General features: G+C 39.8%; 1 protein-coding gene across 4 annotated transcripts in view; it reads right to left on the reverse strand.

Annotated features, from left to right (window-relative positions):
* Positions 1–27220, reverse strand: part of Prkn (parkin RBR E3 ubiquitin protein ligase) — a 1098850-nt gene that overhangs the window by 709023 nt on the left and 362607 nt on the right. For all 4 annotated transcript variants that reach the window (XM_027401104.2, XM_027401103.2, XM_027401105.2 and 1 more), the window contains one exon: positions 25127–25367. In XM_027401104.2, the coding sequence (XP_027256905.1) occupies positions 25127–25367 (241 nt within the window). The remainder of the gene's footprint in view (positions 1–25126; positions 25368–27220) is intronic.

Genomic DNA, 27220 nt, shown 5'->3' on the forward strand with positions numbered 1-27220 from the left:
GCTCAGAAATCAGTGACCTCCTAGGAGGCCACTTCATGTGACATGTGACCCTGAATACTTCCTGAATACTTCCCCCTTTTGGTTCTTATCCAAAACATTCTCTTGGTTTTCTGGTTGTTTGGAAAAACACAACAGAAAGGATGTGTGAAAAGGAAAGCTGACAGTAAGTTTCTCAAAATTCTTGTCTGAGTTGTATTGTTCATGGGTAAGAACAGCATGACTACCCATGTCCCTGTCATTTCCAAAATGTAGAATTGCAAGTGACCACTCTTTGGGCAGTGTCTGGAGCCGTGTGTGTGTGTGTGTGTGTGTGTGTGTGTGTGTGTGTGTGTGTGTGTGTGTGTCAGTCACAGTGCTCTTGCTGTGTGAATTAGACAGAAAGTTGTAACCAGGGTGCTGATGTATCAAGTGTTGGTCACATGTGTTCATGAAAACGATTGTGACAGCCAGATCACCTCTAGAAGCTGTAAGAAAGGAACCTCTGGGATACTCAGGATTTCTGACTTCTGTGACATGAAGGATAAAGACATACAGGGAAAGAACTATGAACAGGAGATCCTTCCACATACCCTGAGCAAACACATTTAAAAAGCCTGGGGAAAATGCTAACCTTTAAAATAACAACTAGACACAAGTAGCCTGGAAAGTTGGCTACATATTTGATAGTCCTCATAAATGCACTTCTGTAGCAAACTCACTTCCATCACCTGAAAACAAAACACATCTCCACACTGTAAAGTCTCCTCACCATAGAGGAAAACTGACTTGAGAGGTCAGTGTACACAAATGCCCATGTTTTCTTTTGATAATTCACCAGTATTTTTCTAACTCTAATTTGCTTCTATTTTGTCATATTTAATGGTCTCTTGAATTTCTCCAAATATTTTTCTAAATATTAAAGTAAAAAATATCTAAAAGATAAATTTATACTACCAAGTTTTATTATAACTGCTTATTGCTATATAGATGTAAGTATGCCTGTTTTATACTTCCAGGCTGATCATATAAGGCTCCTAGAGGAATCTTTTCTTTATGTTTCCATAGAAGTCCTATCTTTTCTGCCATTTACATGTGATGAAGTGGAAGGCTGTGAGTCAAGGCCAGTGCCAGTCAATATGCACTAGGCAGAGGAGGTCTGTGCATGCCTACTCTCAACTACACAGGCCTGTAGTTTTATGTGAAACCTAAGTGTTCTCCTTCCATAAGCCTGGTGGCTTGTCACAAGAGGAAGGACCCAGCTCACAGCGGTGAGAACATCCAAGAAAGTATCAAGGCACCAGCACTGTCACTATGCTCATTCCACAGTTTATATTCCAGTCCCTGGCAGTGCCAGGCTATTAAATGAACAGCCGAAGGACCGGAGAACCTCAGATGAAGTGGGTACTCTTGATTCCCAGGGCTCTATTGCACTTAATATTTAGGTCCAGTCACTAGTCTCTACAACTCACCTATCCTAAGACAATAAATCTATAAACACAATTAAGCAAATACAGACCTTTTAGAGGTTCGTTCCAATGTTTTGGCAATGTATTTTTTCTAAACCACATTGTTGGAAATACTCTCCTAAAACCACCCTTATGTGATCTTAGAGCCAGGCCCTAGGATTGGTCAGTGTGTTCTGGTAAACCATGAGTCCTTTAGAGTAAAATCTGTATTTTCAAGCTAGCCTACTATCCTTGTTGGTTTCCTTTCTGCACAAGGTTACACATGGCTTTAATAAATCCAGTGTGTTTTGTTTTCGTTAGCCAGATGGTGGCCTCCCAGCAGTTCTGAGCCAAAAAAAAAAAAAAAAAAAAGGAGTTGGGGAAAAAGATAAATTGTGAACAGAAATCAAAACTATTGAAAGTATAGGAACTCTGCTTTCATGAGTTTTCTAAGTTGGAATAATACTTAAACTACAAATATATATATATATATATATTATGTATACATGTATATTATATATCTAATCAATTCCCTCATGTTTGAATGCTGTGCAAATACTACCTAGAAGCAGAACAGCTGGCATTCAGTATATCTCGAAACACTCTTCAGCCTCATCATTTCTTCCCATCCTATGCCCTACTTGGAGACAGGCAGAGACAGGCAATGATACTCTAACTTTTAAAAGTATCCTCAACATTTGGAAAAACTTAAGCAGCATCGATGAAAACCGGCCGTGCATCTTGTGAACTCACTTCTATTTAAAAATCCAGAATACTAAGCTACAAAAACAAACAAACAAAAAAACAAAAAAAAAACTGGAGACAAGCACAGCACAGAGTATCAGCCAACAGAGAAGAATTCCTTAAAGAAAGTAGCAGTCTCACTATGTTGCAAATCAGGTTTTGCATTGAAAAAGAAAAAAGCAATGTTGACTCTGTACAAAGCAACCTTGTCCTTGTAGGGTGATGTGTGGGCTGGGTACTTGTGTTCACATACCAAGGAAGAGTAAACACTAGAGCAGAGGAACTAGTACCATCAAAAATACCAGACAAGTAGGAAATAAAATTACTACAGTCTTACTCCAGTTCCTTTAGTCTTGTGCTAACAGCTTTTCTCTGAGCCACTACTCACAGACTAATGGAAAGGGTAGACTGGCGGCTGGACCAACCTGGAGCTCTGAGGTTTGTACTGACGCTCACCCAACTCTTCAGGCTACTTCAGCAAATTTATTCTAATGAAACACTTTCATGAGTTTACTTCTTGAATTTCTTTCAATGCTAGAAACTTAAACTACAAAATATATGGTAAAATACATCAGGGCTTAACAAATCATTTTTATGCTCTCTACTCCTCCTGTATGATTTTTCAAATGGCCTTTATCATACTCTTAAAACACTGTATCATCATTATTACTGTAGGGAAATAGAAACTGAGTGAGATGCATATTAAGAGGTTTTAAAATCATTTAGAATTAAGAATTTTATTGTAAGTAAGCAGTATTGAAATACAAAATTATATTTAACTCAAAAGTAAACAGTATAGAGGTAATGTGCCACTTATTTTTCAAAAAACTGTGGAATTGGAATAATGAATTGTGGTGGTAATAGATAGTAATGTAAGTTCAAATAAAAATGAGGTCATTTTAGGGAGGCAAGTGCATTAGAGAACTGCAATCTGTTGATAAAAAACATTAGGACAACTTCTGCTGCAGGCTGGCTGAGAATTACATTCTTGGTACATATGCTGGACTTCAACTTTTTCACACCTCAATGAGAGCAGCTTTATGTGAGAGTACAGGCACTGCAAGACTCTCGGCTTTAAACCAGGAATACTTCATATCTAACATGTTTATGCCATAGAAAAAATGTGTTGTGTCTGACTATGCAAAACAAATTCCTATAGAATCTTCATCAGTGACAGTGATTATCTTGAGATTCAGTGGACGATGGCATCAAGCCATTCTCTACTACAGATACAATAGGTTTGCCTCAATTTAATGACAGCATTTCTTATAAAATATGAATAATCTCCTCATGCACCCGCAATGACAAACCAAAGTACCTTTCCACAAAAATTTACTCTGAAGAACCCATGAGTAAATGGTGCTTACAGAGCATGGATGAGAGTTACCAAGTAGGATCATGGCTGATCACAAAGTAGCCATACTGGAAAGTCTTCAATTGGCATGGATAATGGCTTCTCCCACAGCCTCAAAGATGGAGCCTCTTTCAGTTACTCCCTCAGCCTATAGGCTCCAACATTCTTGAGAATGCAACCACATACAATTAGGACAGAAATGCATACAAATGGCTTGGAGGGATGGCTACAATTTTGGGTAAGGCCCTAATAACCCTCCCAAGCCCCTCCTTTTTCAAGAGAATATCAACAATCCATAAGCTGCTTTGGGTGATCTCCCTCAAGTAGGCACAGCTGACTAAGGTGATTTCTAGCTGGTCTGCTTGGAAGACTGAATTCTAGTTTCAGTGGAGGGAATTCTTGCCAGAGAAAACTAAGGAGAAGTTCAGTGTGTTGAAGCTGTTTCCCTTCACCGTCCCTATAGGATCCATTTATAACATATCCCTCGGGAACCTTTGTCTCTCTTCTCTCCATCCCATCCTTCTTCCCAGAGTCTATTCAACCCAGGTCAGCTTGGGACTCACATTCCTCCAACTCCATTTTCTCCAAAGCTGGGATACCTAGCTCTAAATTAAGAAGCCACAGAAGGAATTTTAAAAATAAGATGAAAAATAATACAAAAAGGATTAAAAATATTGTTCACAACCTATAAACTACCGTTACATTTTGAATTGGGCTTCCTCCTCCAGCTATTCAGAACAAAATATAAAATCTCTACAGAGCAATACACACCTTAGACCTGGTCATTTCAGTACTTCTGTGTGGCATCTCATTTTGGAGTACAGAATCCCAGAGATAAGTTACCCTTTGTCATTGCCATGAAAATTCCACTTTCCACAGTGTTCAGGATAGTTAGTTCCTGGTAACCGAAGGAGAAAAGATAAAGAAAACATCCCAGACAGTAAGATGACTGCTTGGTCCGTTCTGAAAGTGGAGTATCTCATCTGTCCACCCAAGAAAGCCATGGCAAATATGCTGAGTTCAAATTTTCCTTTGTTTTCTAATTACAAATTTCCTAAATAAAATCTACCCAGTACTTTTCAGTTGTTAGAAATATTTACAAACGAGCTGCTTCCCAGATTTAAAACTTTCTTAAATGGTAGTCAAGTATTATTAATCAGTTCATAATTGGAAGGAAGTATTCATGGCTACAAGTGCTGTTACCACCAGATTGTGAAAAATGTAAGCCATCTAGAGACAGAAACGACTCACAGACACCTTCCCTCACTTATGGCATGTGCTCAGCCTTCAAAAAAGCAACTACCCCCAGACACACCAGGGGGTTGCAATCAACTTCAATTTACATCAAGGAGCCTTGCAACAATAAGCAATTAGACATGTTCAGCAGAGATAATTATATCATGTGATGATGACTATTCCCCCAGAGCACTACAGGCTCCACTAGAAAGGGACATTCCTTAGTGAATCCCGTAGACTTGGAGCTGTGAGGGAAGGCGCACTCACTTCTCAGCACAGTTAAACGCATATGATACCAATGGGGTCCTCTGCATGGTGATGACTGCAATAAATTACCAGTGTGGGCTCTGTTTTCTGAGATGGGCTCAATTCATCATGCTATTGAAAAGGTTCCATTATGCTAATGTCTTTCAAAATCACATTCTGCTGTTGCTGGAAGGTCATCAGGGGACATAAATTTTTATATTCAGAAACAAGAAGTTTTACTTCAGTCACAGATTCCAAGGGTTAATAAGAAGCCATCAAAGTAGAGCCAAGGACTTACCAATGACAACTTGTGCATGTTCTCCTATCTAACCAGAGGAGAAAAAGAAGAACACAGTTCTGAGTTTGATGCTTTAAAAAGTAATGCTTCAAGAACAGGAGCCATCTTCTGAAACAGACCTTTCTTCAATGAAATCTTAATTTACTATCAATTAAAAGTAACAGTACAGCAGATACATATTTGACAGGACTATGTGTGTGTGCTGTGAGAATCATGTGTCATCTTCAAACGTTTTCAAAACTAAGTTTTCTAAAGATTTAAGCATACAACTTGAATACATATACTTTCTTTGTAACCTCATTGTGTCTATAAGATGAGTGCATGGGCTTTGACTAGTCTCAAATCCCACACTTCAGTGAATTCTCAGGGAAAAAAAAAAGAGATGATGAGATAATTACTCAATGCAAATTTGATATTATTCCCTAGACAAGTGTTTTCCTTCTATCTTTCCAGGAATTATTGATTTCCTCCAATCACCAAGGGCTATGAACATAATCCATGAATATAAGGTAGCATCAATCTATCAATAATTTGTAGTTATGGGCAACAACTGCCAAACAGCTGAGTTAAAACACATTATACCCAAATAGCTCCCATTGGACCAATTACTGTAAATCAAAGCAACACTGAGGGAAAACGGCTGCTCTTTAGAAACGCTTGCCTGGTATATATTTGGCATCCAATCTTCTGCTGCAGCAGAAAGGCATGATGTGGGCACTCCTGGCTGCTCTGGCCTTCTGCTGAGCAAGCTTCTGTGGCTGAGTGGCTGCAGGGTTTCTGTCTTCCAGTTCTTGCAATGCAGGAGGCTGTTTGGAATTGGTTGCTGAGCATATTTTGTCAGCACTCCAAGCAGGATATGAGGAAGAAGCTAGCTTGGAATCCAGGGATGAACGTAGTCATTACACCATATAAAAGTACCTCCGTGGAGTTACACAATCTGCTCTTCCCTGAGCTGGAACTAAGGTGACAAAGAAAGAGTTTTAGGGATAGGTCTAAAATCATTTGGAATCCTACTTCACAAACCTCTGTTGAAAAAAAAGGGGGATGAGGACAGTCTCTTTCCTTAATAAATTAAAACCATAAGTCTCCTTCTTTGACTTCTTCACAGAGGTTCTCTTCCGACTTCTGGGCACTTTCTGTCACACGGTGTATCCACTCCCGTCACATGTCATCACATGACAGTGAAAGTTGGACAGCCTTTACTTGAGACCATGACACCAAATATTTGGTTAAGAAAGGAGAAAGATTTGTTGGGGGGGATTCAGTTAGAGAGGCCATCTTTGCATGAGGGGTTACAGGGCAGGCACTGATATTACAGGCCACAGGAAATCTAAACAAGCACCCATGAATATGTGAAGACAGTTTAAAAATGGAATTTTGAGCCCAACACACAGGGCATTTTTAGCCTCAACATTGTTTAGCTGTGGTACCTTGAAAATGACAGTCACTACTCTCAGTTTTGGGGTGACTTGATAATTAAGTTTTAATGAAAATGAGTTAAAAATATATATGAACATAAATGTTTCATAAACTGTTAAGAATGAGATTAATGTCATTTACTGTGGAAAAAACTGCCTGTAAAGTGAATCTTGGGTGGTGGTTAGTGGGAAGAGCACATCCATCACAACAATTTACACAGACAGCAGTGGCCACTTTAAAGTATTTGGAGAATACGTGCCACTCGGAAGTCAGGCCAAAGAGCTCAATGGTGTTCCTTCCCTATGAGGCAGGTCCATCGTCTAAGACATTTCACAACTCTGTTGGTAAGGGCCTAGATTCTTTCCAGTAGGAAAACCATGTATTTCTCTCCAGTAGAACAGACAACCCTAAATGTCAGAGCTTACTGCCCTGAAAGAAAAACTATGCATCTAGCCTAGCAATTACATCCTAACATCATTTTATTAAACCTCAGCCACCAGTCTACCAATTGATCCAATCGTCTTCATACAACTTCCACTAACTCCCAGTTTCCCACATGAAGTAATGATTTGAATAAAAATGTAGCCACGAGTTCATTCCTGTAGGCATGGCAATCATGGCTGGTTATCTTGTCAAGGCCATACTATAACAGTGCCAAGTTCCTGAATGAGTGGGCACATCTGGGGGAGCCACGAAAATCCAGTGCCAGGTAGATCAGCCAATGGTGGTAAGGTCAAGGCTTTCCTTTGCTGTTTCTAAAATAAACTGTGGTCAAATAGAACTTTAGCTCTGCCATTGTGGTCCTCCCAGTTTTTTTCTCCTTTCCTTTGTAGTTAGTGCTTTATCCCCTTTGATGATCCTGGGGCAGCAGAAAGACAGTCTAATGATCTAATTGCTCAAGATATCTGGAGACAGGTGGCACAGCTCTATCCTTTGTGCCCCAAAGATAATAGAATGCTTATTTAAATAATTTCTTTTCGTCTATATGGCATTGGCTCAATTAAAATGTTAATATTTATTAGGAAAGAAACAGCTCTTTTCCATTTGAAACAATATTTTTTTTTTAATCTATAGTGGCTTTGATCTGTAACTGTAGTTGTAGGACTGCAACTATAAGCTTCCTTCATGGCTATGTGACCATGGAGTTGTCATCATAAAAACAGTTCTGCCTCTTGTATGTGACATGTTCCATCCCCTAGCACACATACTTGTATATACCACTCACACAGACACTTGTGTGAATGTGCACAAAACATATATGTATATATACATGTATGTATATATATGTATACATACATAAAATAACAATACATTTATATTGAAGATTTTAACAGGCAATTTTTGAATTAACTAGAATTATAATTATGGCAGTTTTTAAAAAATAAATGTGTTTGCAGATGTTACACTCCATATAACTTCCTTGGTTTTATACTTTAAAATACATAGTAACGTTAAATTATTCATTTAATACCTAACCTCTAGATAGCCAAATGTTTTTATTGGGGTTGAATACAAAAGCACTGATAAACCTAATTTTAGGTGCACATATTTTTGGGTTATTTAGTTCCATTTACTGCAGAATATGTATATTTTTAGGTCATGTTAATGAAATGTTTCTTTTTTGCTACTTAAAAGAAATTGTGGCTACAGAAGACCATGTTACGTATATTCATAAGCTTGACTCATCTGCTAAAAATGCTTGCAAATGACAGACAATTCTACGTTGCCTACTCTGTTCCTCTGTAAAATAAAAGGCTATACTAGAAGCTACAACTGAAAAATACAACTCTCTAGAACTACAAGACAAGCATGCCTTTCTTTCCTGTCTCAGGGGAGAACAGCAAACATTCGGTTTTCTCTAGACCATGAGAGAACACAACAATGGAGGGAATCTGAGAGAATGTAGTGAGTCATAGAAAGGTTGAGAAGTAGAAAGTGGCTCTCCTTGTTTGTGATGCCAGATTTTGAAAAGAAGTCTCAAAATATATTAAAATTATGGCAATTGTTCTTATATGTAGAACAATTTAAGTGAAGAATAAAGGATGCCATGAATCTGTATCATCAAACATACTAGCTCAAAAGGAGAATTAGGCTTTTTAATTTGTTGCAGTGACAAAATTCTTAGTGAGACACAGTCAAAAAAAAGGTTTTTTTCCAGTTTGCATAATCTTCTCAGAGGGTTTATCATCCCACCAGAATACACTGTTTTTAAATGTAGATTAGATCACATTCTCTGATAAATAAAAACACGCAACTTAATAAGACAAGTCTTTCTCACTGATGTCCTATAAAGGTTGTTAGAGACTGTGACCTCCTCCACTCCCTCCTCCTCTCTTTCAGACTAGTCTGATACCAGCCTAATCCCCACCAAGAATTCTGTATCTTGCCCAAGTGTGAGGAGACTCGAGTTATCTATTTTTGCTAGCCTTCCAAGTCCCCCAACATTTAGGTAGCCCAAACCTTATAGCTGATTTCCAGAGACCTCCATCCCATTCCCAACATCCCTCCCTCCTTTGGAAACTCACCAGATTCCAGCCCATTCCTTCTGAGACATGAGAGGTAGCCCAGAGACCCAGGTCCCTGTCAGTTTCCCAAATGGAACCCTCCAGCTGCCTATCTGTCCTTGAGACAAGGACTACTTTACATGTTCAAGGAAGACTTATGCCAAGCTCTATTACTATGTTACTGAAAGCTCCAAGACTTTAGCTGACAAGCAGAAGACCTGGGATGGATGCTCAAGCCCAAAATACCAGACAAAGAAAGGAAGTTGACATCCCAGTCCAGGTATGAATTAACCCACTCCTGATCATTGCATAGCTTTGTTGAAAGAAGAAAGATAAATTGAACAAAAAAGAAGAAACATTCAACCAAAAGATAATTAATTCACAAATCTCAATACAGAAATAAAAGATATATAAAAAAACAAAGACATACTCCAAGTACTGAAGGACCCACAAATGTCAACCTAGACTATTATGCCCAGCAAAAGTATCCACTTAAGTTAAAGGAGAAATAAAAATGATTAAATAAATTTATAACTAATAAGTTAGCTCTACATAGAACACTATAATAAATACTTTTGTCTAAAGAGAAGGGCAAACACACTCAAGAAGTTTCAGGGAACAAATAATCAGTGCCAGAGCAGATAATCAAAGTAGCTCTGAAATCAAGCATCACAAAATCAGCAAAACAACAGGAATTAATACATACCCTTCAATAATAACTCTGGATATCAGTACTCTTAACCCCCACCCAATAAGAGACACAAAGTAACAGACTGTACTGGAAAACAAGATCCATCTACTTTCTGCCTCGAAGGACCACAATAAAAATCACAGCTTTAGGGTAAAAGTATGGGAAGCATTATTTTAAGAAAATGAAATAGAACAGAAGCATATATAGCTATTCTAATATTTGACATATAAAAACTTAAACAACTAGTCAGAAGAGATAAATGCAAAATCTGCCAACAGGATATTATAATCCTAAGCATATATGCAGCAAGCACAGGGTTATTCAAATACATAAAAGGTACAATTTTTTATATAAACTACAAGTGACCCCAATACATTTGTAGTCAGTGATTTCAATACTCCATTCTGTGCATAGGTCATCCAAGGGAAAAATACCACCTGGAGTTAAATGAAATAAACAATCAAATGGATCTAACACATTTGTATAGAACATTTTACCCAAACACTAAAGAATACTGTTTTTCTCAGCAGCCCATGGAACTTTCTCCAAAAACTGCCCACGTATGTGGAAGGGAACAAGGCAAGTCTCAATACATATAGGAAAACTGAAATAATATCCTGCATTCTATCTGACCATATTGGAACAAACCTAGATATCAACAGCAAAAGCAACTACATACATAAAGTATACAAATTCATGTAGACTAAACAACATGGTACCAAATGATAATTGTGCCAAAAATGGATCAAGAAGGAAATTTAAAATCCCTAGTATTGAATGAAAATGACATAACATTGCAAAATCTAAGGGACACAATGAAGGCAGTCCTAAGAGAAATGTTTATGGCATTATGTGACTACACCAAAAAATATGAGCTCTCAATTAAGAACTTAATGATATGCCTGAAATCCTTAGGAAAACAAGAATAAACAATCCAAAAATGTAGAAAGAAAAAGATAATCAAAGTCAGGCCAGAAATAATGAAAAACAATCAGAAAACCCAACAATACAAAGCTTCAAGTACTATGTGAAAGGAAGTGAAACTCACAAAAGGAAAGCTAGGTTAACTCTTGTTGCTTTCCTTCTAGTGGCCATGTATCTGAGTGAATTTTTAGGGTTCATGTTATTTTCTATGTACTTTACTTTTTAGGAAAATTATGGGTTTTTATAATTTTAATAAAGTGTAGTTTTACTTTTTAATCCTATATGCGCTCCATCAATTGTTATAATCCTCTTTGTCTATCTGCTTTGTCATAAACCTTTGATAATCTTCATAAACTATCAAGGAGACAGCTCCACAAAAGCCCGAGTCCATCATGCACATTTGCTGTCTCAGGACTGGGCTCTGCCAATCAGAGGATTCCTGGTACCTTCAAGGGGAGACACTATTAAGAGACCACAATATTAGTGGCCATAAAATTACTTAGAGTGTATGGTTATAGAAATTATCTTAGTTCTTCATTAACAGACTGTGGGAAAACTGATCAGACTAGAAGAGCTGGCTGATGCTCAGAATTGGCTGGGAAACCTTCCAAATACAACGTCTCCCATTTCACCTAAGGCCTATTGAAAATTAGGTTCGAAGATGAGTCCAAATTATGATGAAGGGTCTCGGGCAAGATGACATGCCAGGCCACAGCTGTTAAGCGCCCTCATTTTCAGTATGGTGGCATCTGGTACAATAGATTAGAAGTTTCTTATTTTTTCAATGACACAAATTTTTAAGATAGTAACACGTAATCCTATTAATAAGGACTATTAACCATATACTATGTATGTCTTTTGGTTCTCTACATGTTTGTACAGATATTTATCTATTTAAAAATAGGATCATAAGCTGATAATGTGGTGTTCTTTCTCTGTCCTTAGATCTACTCTCCAACACCCTCTTCAACAGCTACATGGTATCGTATTTGACTTCTTCATAATTTATTTATTTATTCATAAGTATTTTCAGGGTTTTATATTATTTTAATTTTAAATTATTTTATGGATTATTATCTATAATTTTATGTGATGGTGGTAGTGGTATATGTGAATGTATATTATGTATGTGCATGTGTATGTGTGTGTTGTATATAAGTATAGGTGAGCATGTGCTGTAGCACACACGTGGAGGTCAAAGGATGACTTTTAGTTATTAGACATCTTTTCCACCATGGGTTTTCCACCATGGGATCAAACTCAGGTCATTAGGCATGCTATGAAAGTACTATTATTCACTGAGCTATCTCACTGGCCCCACCATCATTACTGTTGTTGACAGAGTCCCATGGTGCAGCCCAGGCTACCCTTGCACCTGCTTCAGTCTCTCTCTACGGGGCCTGGATGATAGATATGCACTACAAACTGTTTTCAGTTTTTGTGAATATGGTAATAATATGGTGATTGTCTTCCTGGAAAATTCTTTGAGTGCATCATTAATGGTGGATATTAGAAGAAAAATACAATGAATTTAATGGCTATATCAAAGGTAGAAATTGAATTTCCTCTTGTGAGAGCCCAGAGTTTTAACTTCCTATCCCTTTGGAAATGTATGCACGGAAAAGTGCGGGCCTGGCACCTGTGAGTGAAGAATTGAGTGTTCAAGGGTAAGGGACATATTGAGACTTTTTTGGAAAGTCATAAATTTAATCTTCAGTATGTAGGTCAAATAGGAAATGTAGTTTTCAAATATGCTGTGTTAAGAAGGTAGCACTACATGACAACATTTAACAGCACACTTGGGAAAGTGAAACATAAATTTGTTCATTCATTTGCGAGGCAGAAGAGTTCAGGAATGAGTTTTAATTATCTGAGTAAAGAATTTTGAACTCAGGATACCTTCTAAATTTTCCTGACATGATTAAGAAATCTGTTTGTCTCAGACAGGAGAACTGGCCTCTGCTTTAATACTTAAAAATTCTACAAGGGCTTATCACAGTTATTAAGCACTGACTGTGTGTTAAGCACTATTGGACTGGGCAGACATCCCAGAACAAGGTTCACTGAGCATGTTCTCCACTGGCTTATAGAACATACATGTGCTACTCTGGTGTTCAGGGTCCTATCATGTACAGTAAACATCCTAAGTTAGGTAAAAGAGCAATCCCTTTCTCCACACAGATGTAAATAATTATGTGCCATAAAGCCCGAAAGGAACTCCAAAGGAACTCCAGTTCCAAGGGATCCAATGCCATCAAGGCACAGTCAGGTCCTGGACAAACCCAACAACACCCTGTCTGCAGTTCATTAGATTGATCTGCTACCAAGCGAGGTCAAGCAGCAAGAGAAGTCTATCTAATCTGTGTTTCTAGAGCCCAAAACATGGTGGACCTGTGATGCATGCATGGCCACTCTGAATGGCATTAAGTCCTAGTCAGTAAAGTGGCCATGTTTTACTGAGATATGATGTTTCCGCCTACTCCTCAGTGATTAGGTTTTCAACATACTGTTTCATAAATGTTATGGTTGGAATTGCAGCCTTTCCCTGTAGGTGTGGTTGCCAGTTGTGGATTTCCAGGACCTGACTGTGCCTTGATGGCATTGAATCCCTTGGAACTGGAGTTACAGAGCACTGTTTGCCAGTATGTGGGTGCTGGGAACTGAACCTGAGTCTCTTGCAAGGACAGCAACTTCTCTTCACTATCGAGCCATCTCTCTAGTCTCTTGGTTTCCTTAAGAGAATCATAAAACATTGTGGGTCCATGAATGGGCAGAGATTTCTAGTTTAATCAGGTACAATAAAGACAGAAGATGGAATTTCATGGAGTTGGCATGTAGAAACAGTAGTGTATCTGTAATTTCAATGGCAGTCCATGTGCTTTAGTCTTTGGGATCATAGGAGTCTGAAGAGCTTACAGAAACCCAGAATCTTCATTCAGAAAATGCAAGATAGTTAATACAGAGAGGGTTTCATAAAAATAATCCCCTAAAAATTCTGTTTCTTTGTCAGAACAAGTTAATTTTCAATGTCATAAAATGGACATTACACTAATCTATCATTTTATTGCATAAGTAGAACACAAATTCCTGAGTTAGCTGAGACTATTTTGGAAACTACAGGTTATATTATAGAAAATTTTTAGAAAAAGTTTCCATAAAATAGGTGTCAATGTTCATTCAGGATGAATTTAGAAAGTTTGAAATAATTTATTATAAGCAGTTAATCTCTACTTCTTAGCTTTTTTGTTCCTCCTCTTCCTTCTAGCCACATCAAGAAAATAGAATCCAGCAGCCGGCCTGTGGTTTTGGCACACTTGGCATTAATTAGGATGCTCAGCGGACTCCCAAGATGAATCCACCAGCTGTAAATATTCCTCCTGGGCTCCCATTCTTGTCAAATGCAAATCGTAACATCTTGGCACATGTATAGCGTCCTCTGAAAGACGTCAGGGTTCACCAAGTGAAAATGCAAATGACTTACTTCCTTGGTCATTAAGGCCTGCAGGAGCCCCATGTCCCTGCCATCTTTGCAAAAGCTTCTCATTAGCAGAGCCTACAGTCAAACTGGGGCTCCCTTAGTCCGGAGGGCAGCGTTTCCTTTTTCCTTTTAATTACAATATGACTTTTCTAAAGCAGCTTTGGAGGAATCAAAGCATGTCCAGGCTCCCGGCAAGCACCACAGTCCACTCCACAAGCCGGTATTGATCGGACCCACCTTTCCCTGCACAGCAGCTTCCATTGCTCTGTTCTACAACCAATCACTGACAGCCAAGTGGCACCCACAGAACCACCTGCCTCCAATCCAACAGAAAAGGACAGCCTGGGAGCTTGTGGGACCAACTCAGTTCATCTGTCCTGGCTTTGACAGCAAGCTCACCCCCAACCCCCAGTCAGGCATGGAACAGCACACCCTCTAGAAATCAGCCTACGGCTAGCTACACACACCATTCTTCTCCACATCTCATCTCTCCTTTTGCAAGTGTTTCAGAAAGAAAATTTGGGGTGTGCAGGAACACCTGCATAAATGTCAGAAGAGGAGGGGGAGAGATAGACTGAAGCTTACAGCAGTCGGCATTGGTCACTGTGAGTATGACACTCAGATGGTCCACACCAGCAGGAAGTCAACACCACCTGTCTCTTGGACCAAGAATATGTCCACTGAGTTCAGTCACTGCTCAGGGTGGGACCCACTTCTTCCCCACATCACCAGAGCCCCACACTGAGTGCTGCATGTCAGAGCTTGTGATTTGCATGGCAAGGGCATGGGTTCATTTTACTGTACCTAAAACAAAGAGTCAAAGCCAGCCTTGGGGGTCCACCCCAACCTCCTTCCTTCTTACTTTAGCTGTGTTCCATTTTATTCCGACTGACACTGAGCACATTTACATATTCATGAGCTATGATGTGATGTTTTGACTCTTGTATATATTGAGAAGTGATCAGCCTGGGGCAATCATTATATCTACTACATTACAGCTCAACCATTTCTTTGTGATCAAAGCAATCAGGATTCTCCCCTCTGTTCTGAGACCTGTACTGCATTATTAAATGCTTTGTCAGATAAGCAAGGAGCTTATTCTCCTTTCAAAAGAGAGCATGACAACCACTGGCCATCCGTTCTCCCCTCCCCTTCCACTCTCCTCAGTCTCTGCTTACTACTTTGCTTCAACTGATGGGAGAACAACCGGTTTCCTCAGTAATCACATTTAGATGTGCATCTTTTAAACTGAACACTTAAAATAAAAAATAATCTATGATAGAACTGAAACTAGAGAAGAGAATAACTTTAGGTCCTCTTTCATGACTCCTTGTCCTTTTTCCCATATCCCATCCTTCCTCATGAGTTAATATTATACTCTCTTGGAGACTTATTTAGATATGTGCATACATTCATTATCCTCTCAGGTGGCTAGTATCCACCTGAGAAAGAACGAGCAGTTGCTTTAATTTGTTTGTCCTGAGTTTGGATCACATCGATTATTATTATACTTTCCAGGTCCCTGCGTTTCCCTGAATTTCCTGATTTCAATTTTCTTTACAGCTCAGTGACATTCCATCTTGTGCTCATGCTGCATTTTCATTACCCATTCATCTGTTGATGGACTTTAGGCTGCAAACACTTGCTATAATAAATAGATTAGCAATAAATATGGATGTACATATATCTATTCAGTAAGATACGGAGTTCTCTGGGTATATGCCCAGGAATGGTATGTCTGGGTCATGGTGTAGTCTGCTTTAAATTTTTTGAGGACCCTAATAAGTGCTTTCCACAATGGCTGTATTAATTTGTTCTCCCACCAGCAGTGAATAAGGGTTATTCATTGCCCATGCCCTTTCCAACATTTGTTGCCAGATATCTTGAGGATAGCCATTCTGGCTAGCATGAGGTAGAATTTCAAAGTAGTTTTTAATTTGCATTTCCTGACCACTAGAAATGTTGAATATTTTAAAAACATAGTTATTGGTCATTGTGTTTCTTCTTTTGAGGAACTTCAATGTTGTTAGCTCATTGATTGATTGGCAATTATATTCCTTAATGTTCAGCTGTTGCAGTTCTTTGTAAATTCAGAATTCTAGCCTATTGTCTGATACACAGCTGGTGAAGGTATCTTCCATCCTCTGGCTTGTTTGCACCTCTGTAGTTCCCTTTTCTATGCAGGGAAATTCTCAGCTTCATGTTGTCCCGTCTGTTGAGAGTTGTGCTGGTGATGCTCTGTTCAGAAAACTCTTGCCTATCCCAAAGTCCTGATGAGGATCCCCTATGTTCTCCTCTAGCAATTTTAGCATTTCAGGTTTTAAGTAAAGGACTTTGATTCACCTGAAGATGGTTTTCTGTACAAAGTGAAAGATATAGATCAAATTTCATTTTTCTGGAGGTGGAGATCCAGTTTTTTTCCAGAACCATTTGTTACATGGGTTATCCTTTTGCCTCCTTCTTCACTAATTGGGTTTCTATAGCTTTGTCTGTTTATTTCTGGGTCACCTTTTCTCTTCCATTGGTGTAACTGTTTGCATGCTAATACCAGGCTTTGTCTCTCTGGCTCTGCAGTATAATCTGAGGTCAGGTGTTATAACACCTCCGGCTATGTTCTTGCTCCTTAGGATTGCTCTGCTTATCCATATTTCTTGTGGTTCCACTGGGATTCTTGAATTGCTTCTTTTTTGATCCAGGAATTACAACATCAGAATTTTAATGGGCACTGCACCGAGGCTATAGATTCAATTTTGTGGAATAGCCATTTTCATGATATTAATTCTGCTAATACAAGATCTTTCCACTATTTAGTGTCTTATTTTTTATGATAGACATGTGGATTTGACTGTCTGGGCATTGAAGTAGCAAGAACCATTTTGCATTGCCAAAGAACCCATATGTATTAATCTTTTGAAATGGTGATTGTGAAGTTGGATTTTTTTTTATTTTATTGACCAAAAGTACAATGAGAATTAGACACTAGTCACTGAAGACATCTGTTGCACTGACCCACTTAGAAAAAAATGACTTAAAATTTTTATTTTTATGAAAGGTGCTTTTTAAACTAAAAAAGTCCACTTTATCTTCTGTTGAAAGCTATATTAAATCAACCTATCACAATGTGATTCAATATGCAAACTATATTGCTACCCATAAAGTATGTTTTATAATAAATTGTAATCTATCTGGGAACCTGGTTCCTCTTTTTATTCCCTATTCCTATCAATGGGTTTATTATATATTAGTTTTTAAATTTAAAAAAATAAATGAGAGAGCTGGGTGTGATGGTACAAGCCTGTGATACCAGAACTCAGGAGACTGTGGCAGGAGGACTACACAATTGATGTCAGCCTGGTTTATACACTGATAACCTATCTCAAAGCAATGGTAGGGAGGAAGGGTGGGAGGGAAGGAAGGAGGGAGGGAGAGAGGGAGGGAGTAATAAAAAATTAAGAGAACAAAAAAGGCAGATATCCCCATTTCTTTGTGTCTTTGACAGACTGCCTGGAAGGCTGATCCTCTCTAACTCTCCTTTCATGATATTCCAGCTTCCTTGGGGTGAGGACCATCACATACAGTTCCCATACCCCAAGGCACTCTGCAGCCTGCTATCCATATGCAATTATTCATCAACTATTTCCTGCCAGATGTGAAAAATAAGAATTGAAGAGTTGCAAGGGTCACATTTTACATGTGAAAACAAGACACTTTGGACAGCTTGACAAATAGGCATCACCCTCCATGTGCCAGGCAGTGGAGGTGCAAAATGCACTTGACCTACTTGCATTTGATGAGAGAACCTTCAGAAAGGTAAACAAAAATGCTACAAGTTGTCACATGACAGTGCACAAAGGGCACTAGAAAGAGCAAGGGATGAGTAATTCTGCTTTTAGAATCCTGTGCACGCTTCTTGGGAACAAACACAGCACTGTGCTCTTTCCTGTCTCTCTGGTCCCCCAAATGTCAGTCAAGCAGTGTCCTCAACATTCCCCACAGACACTTAATATTTTTACTTCTATACTGAAAAATGATACTCTAGTAGGAATTTCTGTGGCAAAAGAAAAATAAATCCCCACTGAATCCAAACATGTTAATAATCTGGTGTGATATAAACTCTAGCTTGCTCTAGCATGACTGCCAAAGTTTTGTCATTTCATAGAAGGTTCATACAAAGAGGTTCTCCTTAGAGCTGTCCAAAAACACCAAGAAATTCATTCCCTCTGGCTTTAAGTCATTAGCATGCAAAGCATACTCTTTTAAGTCCTTGCGATTTGATTTGGGATAAAATGAAAATTATGTCCGAAGCCCATCACTTTATTTCATTAGTGGCCTCCATGTCTGATTTGTATTTGGCAGGTATGAGCTAATCTTCAATCCCCAAACCATTTTCATCTTGTACTACATCCCAGGACTGGCAAAGAATTGTTGTTAAGGGTTCCCTAATAACTGTGGTGAGTCTGTGGTGTGGATCCAAAGTGTAAGATCTGAAGTAACATCTACTTCAATTGCTTTTGCATTTGCCTATGTATAAGGATCCCCTATTTTTATGTTTACAAGTTGAAGTTCAATCTGAGCCTGGAGTGTCTCATTGAAACTAGTCTCTTTTGTAGGGTGCTCAGCTTTAAATGGGACCTGGATATCATATTTCTTCCTGCTGAGGCTTTAAGGATCTATTATATAAAGTAGGCAAAAATAATTGTAAAAGCCAGAGGAGTGAACAGCTATAAAGAAAGAAATGTCAGCTATATTATTGTACACATGAACCCATAGTTGCTGGACTGCACACACAAGACTTGTATAAGATCGAGCCAACCCAAATCCCAGCCCACATCAGGGAGGGGCTCATGAAGGCCCATCCCTAGCCAAGGAGCTACCAGAAATTCATGGATGCTATGGGGAGGAAGCCTGGGTTTACTTGAGAGACAAATACCCTGAGGGGCTGCCCACGCTCTAAGAGATGGTCCTACACCCATGCAACACATAGGCAGGACAACCTAGACTCTGAGGGTTATTTTTTTTTTAATTAAAATGGAGCACATGAAGTTGGCAGAGAAAAGCAGTTGGGGAGATAGAGAGGGAGTTGTAGGGCAGTGTTGGGAGCCACATAGCTTGGCATGAAACTTTAGGCCAAACGTGGCAGGCCATACAGTTATAGGACTGTCTTTTTATTATAAATGGCTTCTAGAAGCTTGAGCACCCAGAAGGAACAATATGACCCAGACATCAATCCTTTGTTCCAACCACAGGCCCACTTACCTAAGCAACCCTCCCTCGCCCCACCATTTACCTAGGTAACCCTCCCTCACCCCACCACCCATGAACTTTTTACCCTGCCAATATCCTCCTTCTGTAGTTTTCTGACATCCTGCTTGAACTAACACCTGACTCTTGGCCTTTTCTCCCCCTCCCCTTTACCCCACTCTACTGACTATATAAGCTAGCCTGGGAAAAATAAAATTTGCCACTTGACCAGAATCCTGTCTTGTGGTCATTCTCTCACATCTCTTGTCCCCATTCCCCTCCCTGGACTTCTTGCCCTAGGTTGCTGTCCTGAAGGTCTGGACAACTACAAGGCAGGGAATTGGGAAGTGGAGCTGATCAAAATACAAATCCATGTATGAAATTCTCTCATAAAATGAGCTTATGAATTCTTTACTCAACCTGGAGAGAGATGGTTACATAATAGAATAGTATTTCATATAAATTCAATACTTTCTAAGTATGTTGTGGCAGTGAGATGTGAAAATACTGAACAAAATTAACACAGGTTTTAATTTTTAGGACAACTTGCAGGAGTCTATTCTCTCCTTCTACTAGGTGGATCCTAGGGACACAGCTCAGGTTATCAGTCTTGGCCAAGCACCTTTACCCAGTGAGCATCTACCAGTCAAGGATTTAATATTTAAAATAAAAAATTAATGAGAAAATAGAAAACCCTATGATATAAAGTTGATCTTTCAAACTTAACTATCTGACTGAAATTAACAAAAGACATGACTTTTACGAGGCCCCAGTTTAAGATTATGCTTTGCAGGGAGGTCATGCAAGACCTTGCTCTACTCAGCCACACTTTCTGCCCTTGTCTTTGATTGTTCTACTTGCTTTCTCAACATTGCTCTGCCTTGAGTTCGTAGACCTGTCCAATGCCTCTGCCTGAGCTGTCAGAAAACATACTCCCTCTTCATGCCCACTCCAAATGTGAGCATATCCCAGAGGAACCTATGCTTGCACTGTTTTTTTTTTTTTTTCTGCTAGACAGCCAACAGGATACACTCTTGCTAGTGACTCATGCTTGCTTATTACCTCTTACAGCTAGAATGATCATCTCTTGTTTACTTTCCTGCTCTATCCCAGTGCCTGGACCTGTGCCTGGTACAGGGTAGGGATCCAGTGTGTGTGTCTGCATGATTAGTTGCATAGTAATGTTAGAGGAGACCCCTTCTTTTCTAGGTTTCGTAGCTTTATTTTACCTGTCAGGAGGTAATGGATGGTCCCTCATTCAGGAAACACAAACAACATGGAAACTTAATTTATACACAAGAACTCCAAGGCCAAAGATAGCTCTGTTCACATTCAAAGTCTGTAAAATTATATATTGTGTTCACTGAGCATATTTTGAACAATACTATTTTTTACTGTCTGAGACAGTGCTACTCAATTTTGCCCCAAGACTGCTTATTAACACTGCCTTACGACCTGTCAGAAGTGCACTTCCTTGGTCCCTGCCCTAAGCCATGGGCAGTGGGGGCTCAGCATCCTGTGCTCCCCTAAGCCTGCAGGTGACCCTGAGGAGGTGGAGAGCCACTGGCTCCATGGCTCACTTTAGCTCTTTGACTTCTGATCAGCCTGAATGTCCTAGACTGTTAAGTACTGCAAATGTAAAATAAGACAAGTGTCCCCCAAGAAAAGGATCATAGAAGCATCCCGAGGCACTGATGATGAGAGAATTCTAAAGGCAAAATGAACCTATCAACTGTTTCCAAACAAACATCGTTGGTTAGGGTGTCCTGAGGCAGGCCCAGTGTTATAGCACTAGAGGAGACAGCCAGAGCTAGGTATGTGTTCCTGGGAAGGAGCCATATTTGAGTCATGTTAGGTTTGACAGAGTTTCTGGTGTAGCTCTGTTACAGGGCATGTGCTGGAGGTGCTGAGCATGGAGGAATGCCTCATGGACTTTTTAAACATGCTTATTTTAGAGCTGTGTGTACAGGTTCTCCTTAGCCAAGACTTGTCTCCACTGTCCTTTTGGTCTGATGTGACTTCACTGAGACATTGACAAGTTCCACAGTATAAACAGTATAAGTGGTTTTTATGTAAATCATGTATCACCTCTCTTATTGATTAGATAATTTCTCCTACCTACAGATACCTGGAAAGCAAATTCTCAGGTTACAGACATTTCTGTAATAAAGAGTTAGATTGCTTTTTCTGAAAAAGAAAAGACAAACTGACTCTTCACTTCGGTTCACACATACACAATGCATTTGTAAAAGCAGAACAAGAAATGGTGTCTTGGCCCTCATTCTGCATCTATTGCCTTCACTGTGTTAGAGGGGTGGGTCAGATTCCTGCACAAGTCTAACACAGACGTGATCCCCACCTGAGGATAGGCCATGTCAAGCTGCTCGTCCTTCTCCTTCCAGGATGAAGACAAAGTAAGAGCAATGAAGAGACACACAACCAACCTTAGTCAGTTGCTAAATCTTCCCATGAACCAAATTGAGAGAATGGAGTCATTCTCCTTGAGTTCTAGAAACAGCTGCCCTATAGGCAGATGACCCTATTGTGTCACTGGTCCCTAAGTAAGAACAATTGTCCCATGAAGGAACCATGAGGATCCCTAGCCCTCACACCAATTAAGCAGGAGTTGTTATATCATGATAGAAAGAGAACTGGCCCTGGAACAATAGATTTCTCCAGGATCTCACAGAGCCAGCACTGAGAATCATCAGGCCAGAAAGTGAGCAAGGTTGCTTAATTATGCATACCCTTGTGCCTTCCTGCCCCAACCCCTCCTCTATTTAAACTGCAAGCTCACTCATCTCAGAAACCTGAAGTCAGGTCTGAGGATGCTGTTCCCCATTTCCACATCAATGATTAAATTCCTTCCTTGCTTTTCAACATGGCTTTCTCACTTTGGTTTCTGGATTAAGAAGCCAGTCCCCACCACACCAGCTTCTTATGGTTCTATTTAGATGAACACAGAGTTAAACCTAAGTGATAAGATAGCATAGGCAGAAACAGCAGCAGACTGAAGAAGGTATTGGGTGTGTGCACATGGGATTATTCTGCCGTTGTTCTTGTTGAGACAATGAGTAGAGAGGTTGAGTTTTGCTCAAAAATGTAAATGTTTATTTTATTTTTAGAAAGAAAATTTGAATGTCACATTTGTTGGTTGTTCTACTAATATAATGGAGTGATTTGGTCAATAAACATCTTAAAAGTATGAAAAATTAACTGTTTTAGTACTATGTTTTATTTTCAACCATACCCACATGATAATCTTCATGATGAACAGCATGTGTAGTTTTTTATGTTTTTATTTTTATATAAGCCATATTTCACTGAGCATCCATTTGCAACTGACAACTTTTAAAAAAGAGCCTTAACTCTGTATTTGTTGATTTGTTAATATAACAAATACAGACCATTTGTTTTAACTATGGAATTATCATAGGTATGCAACATCACACTTTAAAGACAGCTATTCTTTCTATTTTTCATAACCTCATAAATTTCTGTTACAATCCTGTCTACAGGTGTCATGGAAGGTTCATCTTGAAGCTCACTCACTTCCATGAAGCTATAGAATTGCTCTCTCTTGGCTTCAACAGAATGACATTCGCAGCATAATGCATAAAAACACAGAACAATCTACATCTCAACCAACATCAGAGTACTAATTTGAGGGTCAACATTATGATTCTAGCTTACCCTTTTTATTGTTACAGTAGTAATCTCTTAATGCAGCTTTTCTATTAAGTGACATTTTCTCCACTGTTTATGTTGCACCTTGCTTGCTTGTCCATCAAACTGACCATCATCATAATTCACACCAACACGGCTTGTTTGTGAGTGTTGTCCCTCAAGTATTTATTTTGGCCTCAGCCTCACTTTTTGCTGTGGTAAATCCTTCAACAGGATTTGCAAGCTGAGGGCAGACAAGCTCATGCTGGCTTATGAGGTTGTTTTTATCCTTGTTTCGTCCTTGAGCAACAGTTCTTTGGGTGCTGAATTGTAAGGTCAAGGCACTGCTCTTCGAAGCCGGCTACGGCTCCACTATTTCTATACTCTTGCCTCTCTTGGGAGCTATCCAGGTTGTTGCTCTCATCCAGCCAGCTTCAGCTCCTTTAATTTCAGGACCTCTTTGTCCTGTGTGTTCTTCCCTTTATGAGATGAGCTCACAATTATTTTCATGGTTAGAAACAGTACACCTAACTTCTGGGGCCATCCACCCTTTTATGTAACTACAGCTGGAAACTGTTACTTAAATGTTCTTTGTTGTTGTTGTTCCTTCATCTTTTAACTAGAAGATCACTGATAGTCTTAAAAATCAATTAAACAGTACTTAGGGATTTTAACAAGAGGCATTTTTTATTATTTTGAAGCTTCCATCTTTCTGGCCTTGGGATCCCTGGTGCTAAGAAAGCCATGCTAGTCCAGGCCTATCTATGTCTATGTGGGAGACGAAATAAACTACTCTGGAGAGTTAATTATTGGCTTTTATCTGTATGTACAGACCAAAGTGCTAGGGTTCTGCCATTACTTATTCATCTCAGATAATTAATGCTTAAGGAAATATATTAATATCATCAGCATAACAAAATGATGGCTGTCTGCTAGGGTTTAACTATCCATATCCCCTCTAAACCTAATCACAAATATGATATTAAGACGTGGAAACCTCAGGATCTCAGGGGTAGGATTAATGTCATTAAAAAATGAATTCATGATGGATCACTATAGTCAAACAAGAGAATAGTTCGCCATGAATATATAGACATCTAGATAATATGGAATACAAAATATGTCTCTGGCATGAGGATTATTTTGAGTCATTATTTGAAGAAACAGTGGGCCCATCATTTGTTCTTTCAGGCATAGACATGGTCTTCATCTCTTCAGAGAAAGGCACCAATATGGTGCCGCCTTAGAAATCGATGCTAGGCCCTTCCAGACTCCCAACCTCAGGCCACCTAGGTGTCCCAGCTTCCAAACTGTGAGGAACACTTCCCTGTGCACTAAACATGATCAGTCATCACTAAAGAAATTCACTGAGGCCATGCATTTATTTACCAAGGAAAGTGCTTGAAATGATTATACTGACATCATGACCTGGGGCCAGAGAGTGTGAATGAGAAATTAAAAACACCTTTGATTTTTAAACCTTCTCTGCATCACTGAAAATATAGTCAAAGAAAATACATTTAAGAACCCAAGAAATTAAAGAAAAACAAAGTGTAAGACAGACATGTGTGCTCCTGGTTGTATACCCAAACCCTCACACAGCTTGCCACATGTTTTTACCACCCTACCTCCTCAAAGGAGAAACATAACGCATTGTTCATGGCCCATGCATCCTCAGCATCCTTTATGTCTGCTCTACTCTCACCTCTGTTCTATTGTTCCTACTCACTATTTCATGCACTCCCCTCCCTTCTACAACTGTGTATGCTCGGGACATCCCCCTGCAGTCACTTAAAGATTTTAGCCCCAAACATATCATGAACCAAATGTGTGCAGAGTGAGGACACTCTCTGGAGAGTCAGTTAACAGACAAAATTCTTCAGCAGCATCACTGCAGTTACCTGGATTTCTGGCTGCTTCTGAACCATGCCTGCTGTCTGCATCCAGAATGACCGCCAGTCCCACGGAGTCTGCTGGTAGGATATGGCTACTGAGGTCCACCCTGGTCAAGCTCCTGGGTGCCCATACCGAACCCCCTGAGGTGTCGTGGGGCTTGTCCTCTCCAGATGCATGTGTCTCGTGACTTTTTCTCCCTGGTCTCTGAACAACGTGAACAATGCTCTGCTGTTCCAGGTCACAGCTCTGGGGGAGGGGCAGGCAGAAAGATAAGAACATGGACAGCATTATGTGCAGATAGACCTTAAGTCCTCCTCAGCTTTGGAGTGTACAAACACAGTTAAAGGCTACATAACTTCAACACCTATGAGCACTAGTGGAAAGCAACGCGTGTTCAGTTGACTTAGGAACATCCTGCCGTGGGGTTACAGAACTCACACACTGCATATGACAGGTGGGTAGCATGGAACTGGGGGATAGACGTGGACATCTGAGGGGAAGGGGAACAAGAAAACATAAAACTATGGAAAACATCAGAAGTTTACAGAACCTAGTAGGAAAACAGATCCTAATGCATCTTAAGTACCTGCAAGTAATACCCATTTGAGATGGGTTTTCCTTCTCAGGTTCTTGTCCTTAACTCATTTAATTCAAACACCAGAAGCCATTTCTGCTTTGTGGAAGCTCTGAAGGTTATTATCAGTTCCTGGGCATTTCTCCACAGAATTGCAATGACTGTGCTCGTGGAAAATTGTATACCTTCCTTCCTGTCCCCACAGCCACTGGAAAGCATACTGCAGCACCAGTGGGGAAGCTAGTGAAGGCTGTGTTTGTCCTTCTGCCTACCTCATGATTAAAATCAATGAACATTTACAATAGAACATTTTGTGCTCCTATACTCTTCTTCATGAACAGGAATCTGTAATATTTAGAATAAAACTAAGGGTTGATATTTGCTAAGGTAAGACCTAGACCACCCTAGGTCGAGTCCTAGTTCAGAATAACTAATAGATAGGAGCACCATTCTTCTGAATATTCTAATGGCTAGGATCTGGCTCCCTCACTAATGCCCACATCTCCGTGTTCTTCAGCTTGTTACTACCCTCTTTTGTTGTGGGAATGGTCAACAGATGCCTTGTGCAATACAACTACATAAAGGACACAGTGTAATCTTCCTGCTTTGGTGTCTTCCTCCAGTAATCTCTTCACTGTTGCTATCAAAACCCTTTAAGAACAGTGACCTCTGCCACTCAACTGAATCCACTGCCAAGCACACTGTGGCTTGGTGTTTGCCTTCTCCAGTCAGAAGGTCGTTAGAGTGGTAGCATTCCCATGTTTTACCATCCTCCTGCTCTGGCCTCTGTAACCCTGAGAGGCTTGCTCTGCCCTTAGTCCCAGGGTCCCTCCCACAATGGCTCCTAATGGAGTCTTTCTCTGCTGCGTCTCCTTATCATCCTCTTTCCCCAAGCCACCCTGTCTTTTGCCTTACTTCTGTCAAAGCGCTGCTTGGTACCCTCTATGGCATCTCAGGGGAACCCCTACACCTAGCTTTAATGCTGATTTCCATTCTCTGACACTGGTCAGGCTTCAGTCACTGCATAGCACTTGTCCTCCCTGCCTTGATATATCCCGTAAGGTGTCCAGAGTGACTGATTAGGCACCAGGAATGACCTTCTCATCTTCACTGCCTTCATACCCTCATTGTCACCTCCCCATACTAGGCCTTCATTATTATGATGACTTGGTAATTACTCCCTACATGTCTGGTTTCTGCTGTTACAAGAATCTTTGGTATGTGTGTCATACTATCACATAACTAGTGTGTTTATCCCTTTCTCCTTTCCAGGCCTCGGCCGAGTGCTTTTTATGTCCTTACGTGCACAGAAGGGCCATCCTCCACAAGTATCCATGGCCATGGAGATGCATTAGTAGGCACTCACTATTCTCCCCCCTTACCTGCATCTTAGGTTGAGCCATGTGAATGGCCATTCACTACTGATTTTAGCAGATATGATGGAATCAAGGCTGGAAAATGGTTTTGCCTAGTGCTTCAACAGAATATGCCTGGAAACTCTGTCTCTCCTAAAGCTTGGGAGCCA

The sequence above is a fragment of the Cricetulus griseus genome, chromosome 2, assembly GCF_003668045.3.
Source record: "Cricetulus griseus strain 17A/GY chromosome 2, alternate assembly CriGri-PICRH-1.0, whole genome shotgun sequence".
Lineage (NCBI taxonomy): Eukaryota > Metazoa > Chordata > Mammalia > Rodentia > Cricetidae > Cricetulus > Cricetulus griseus.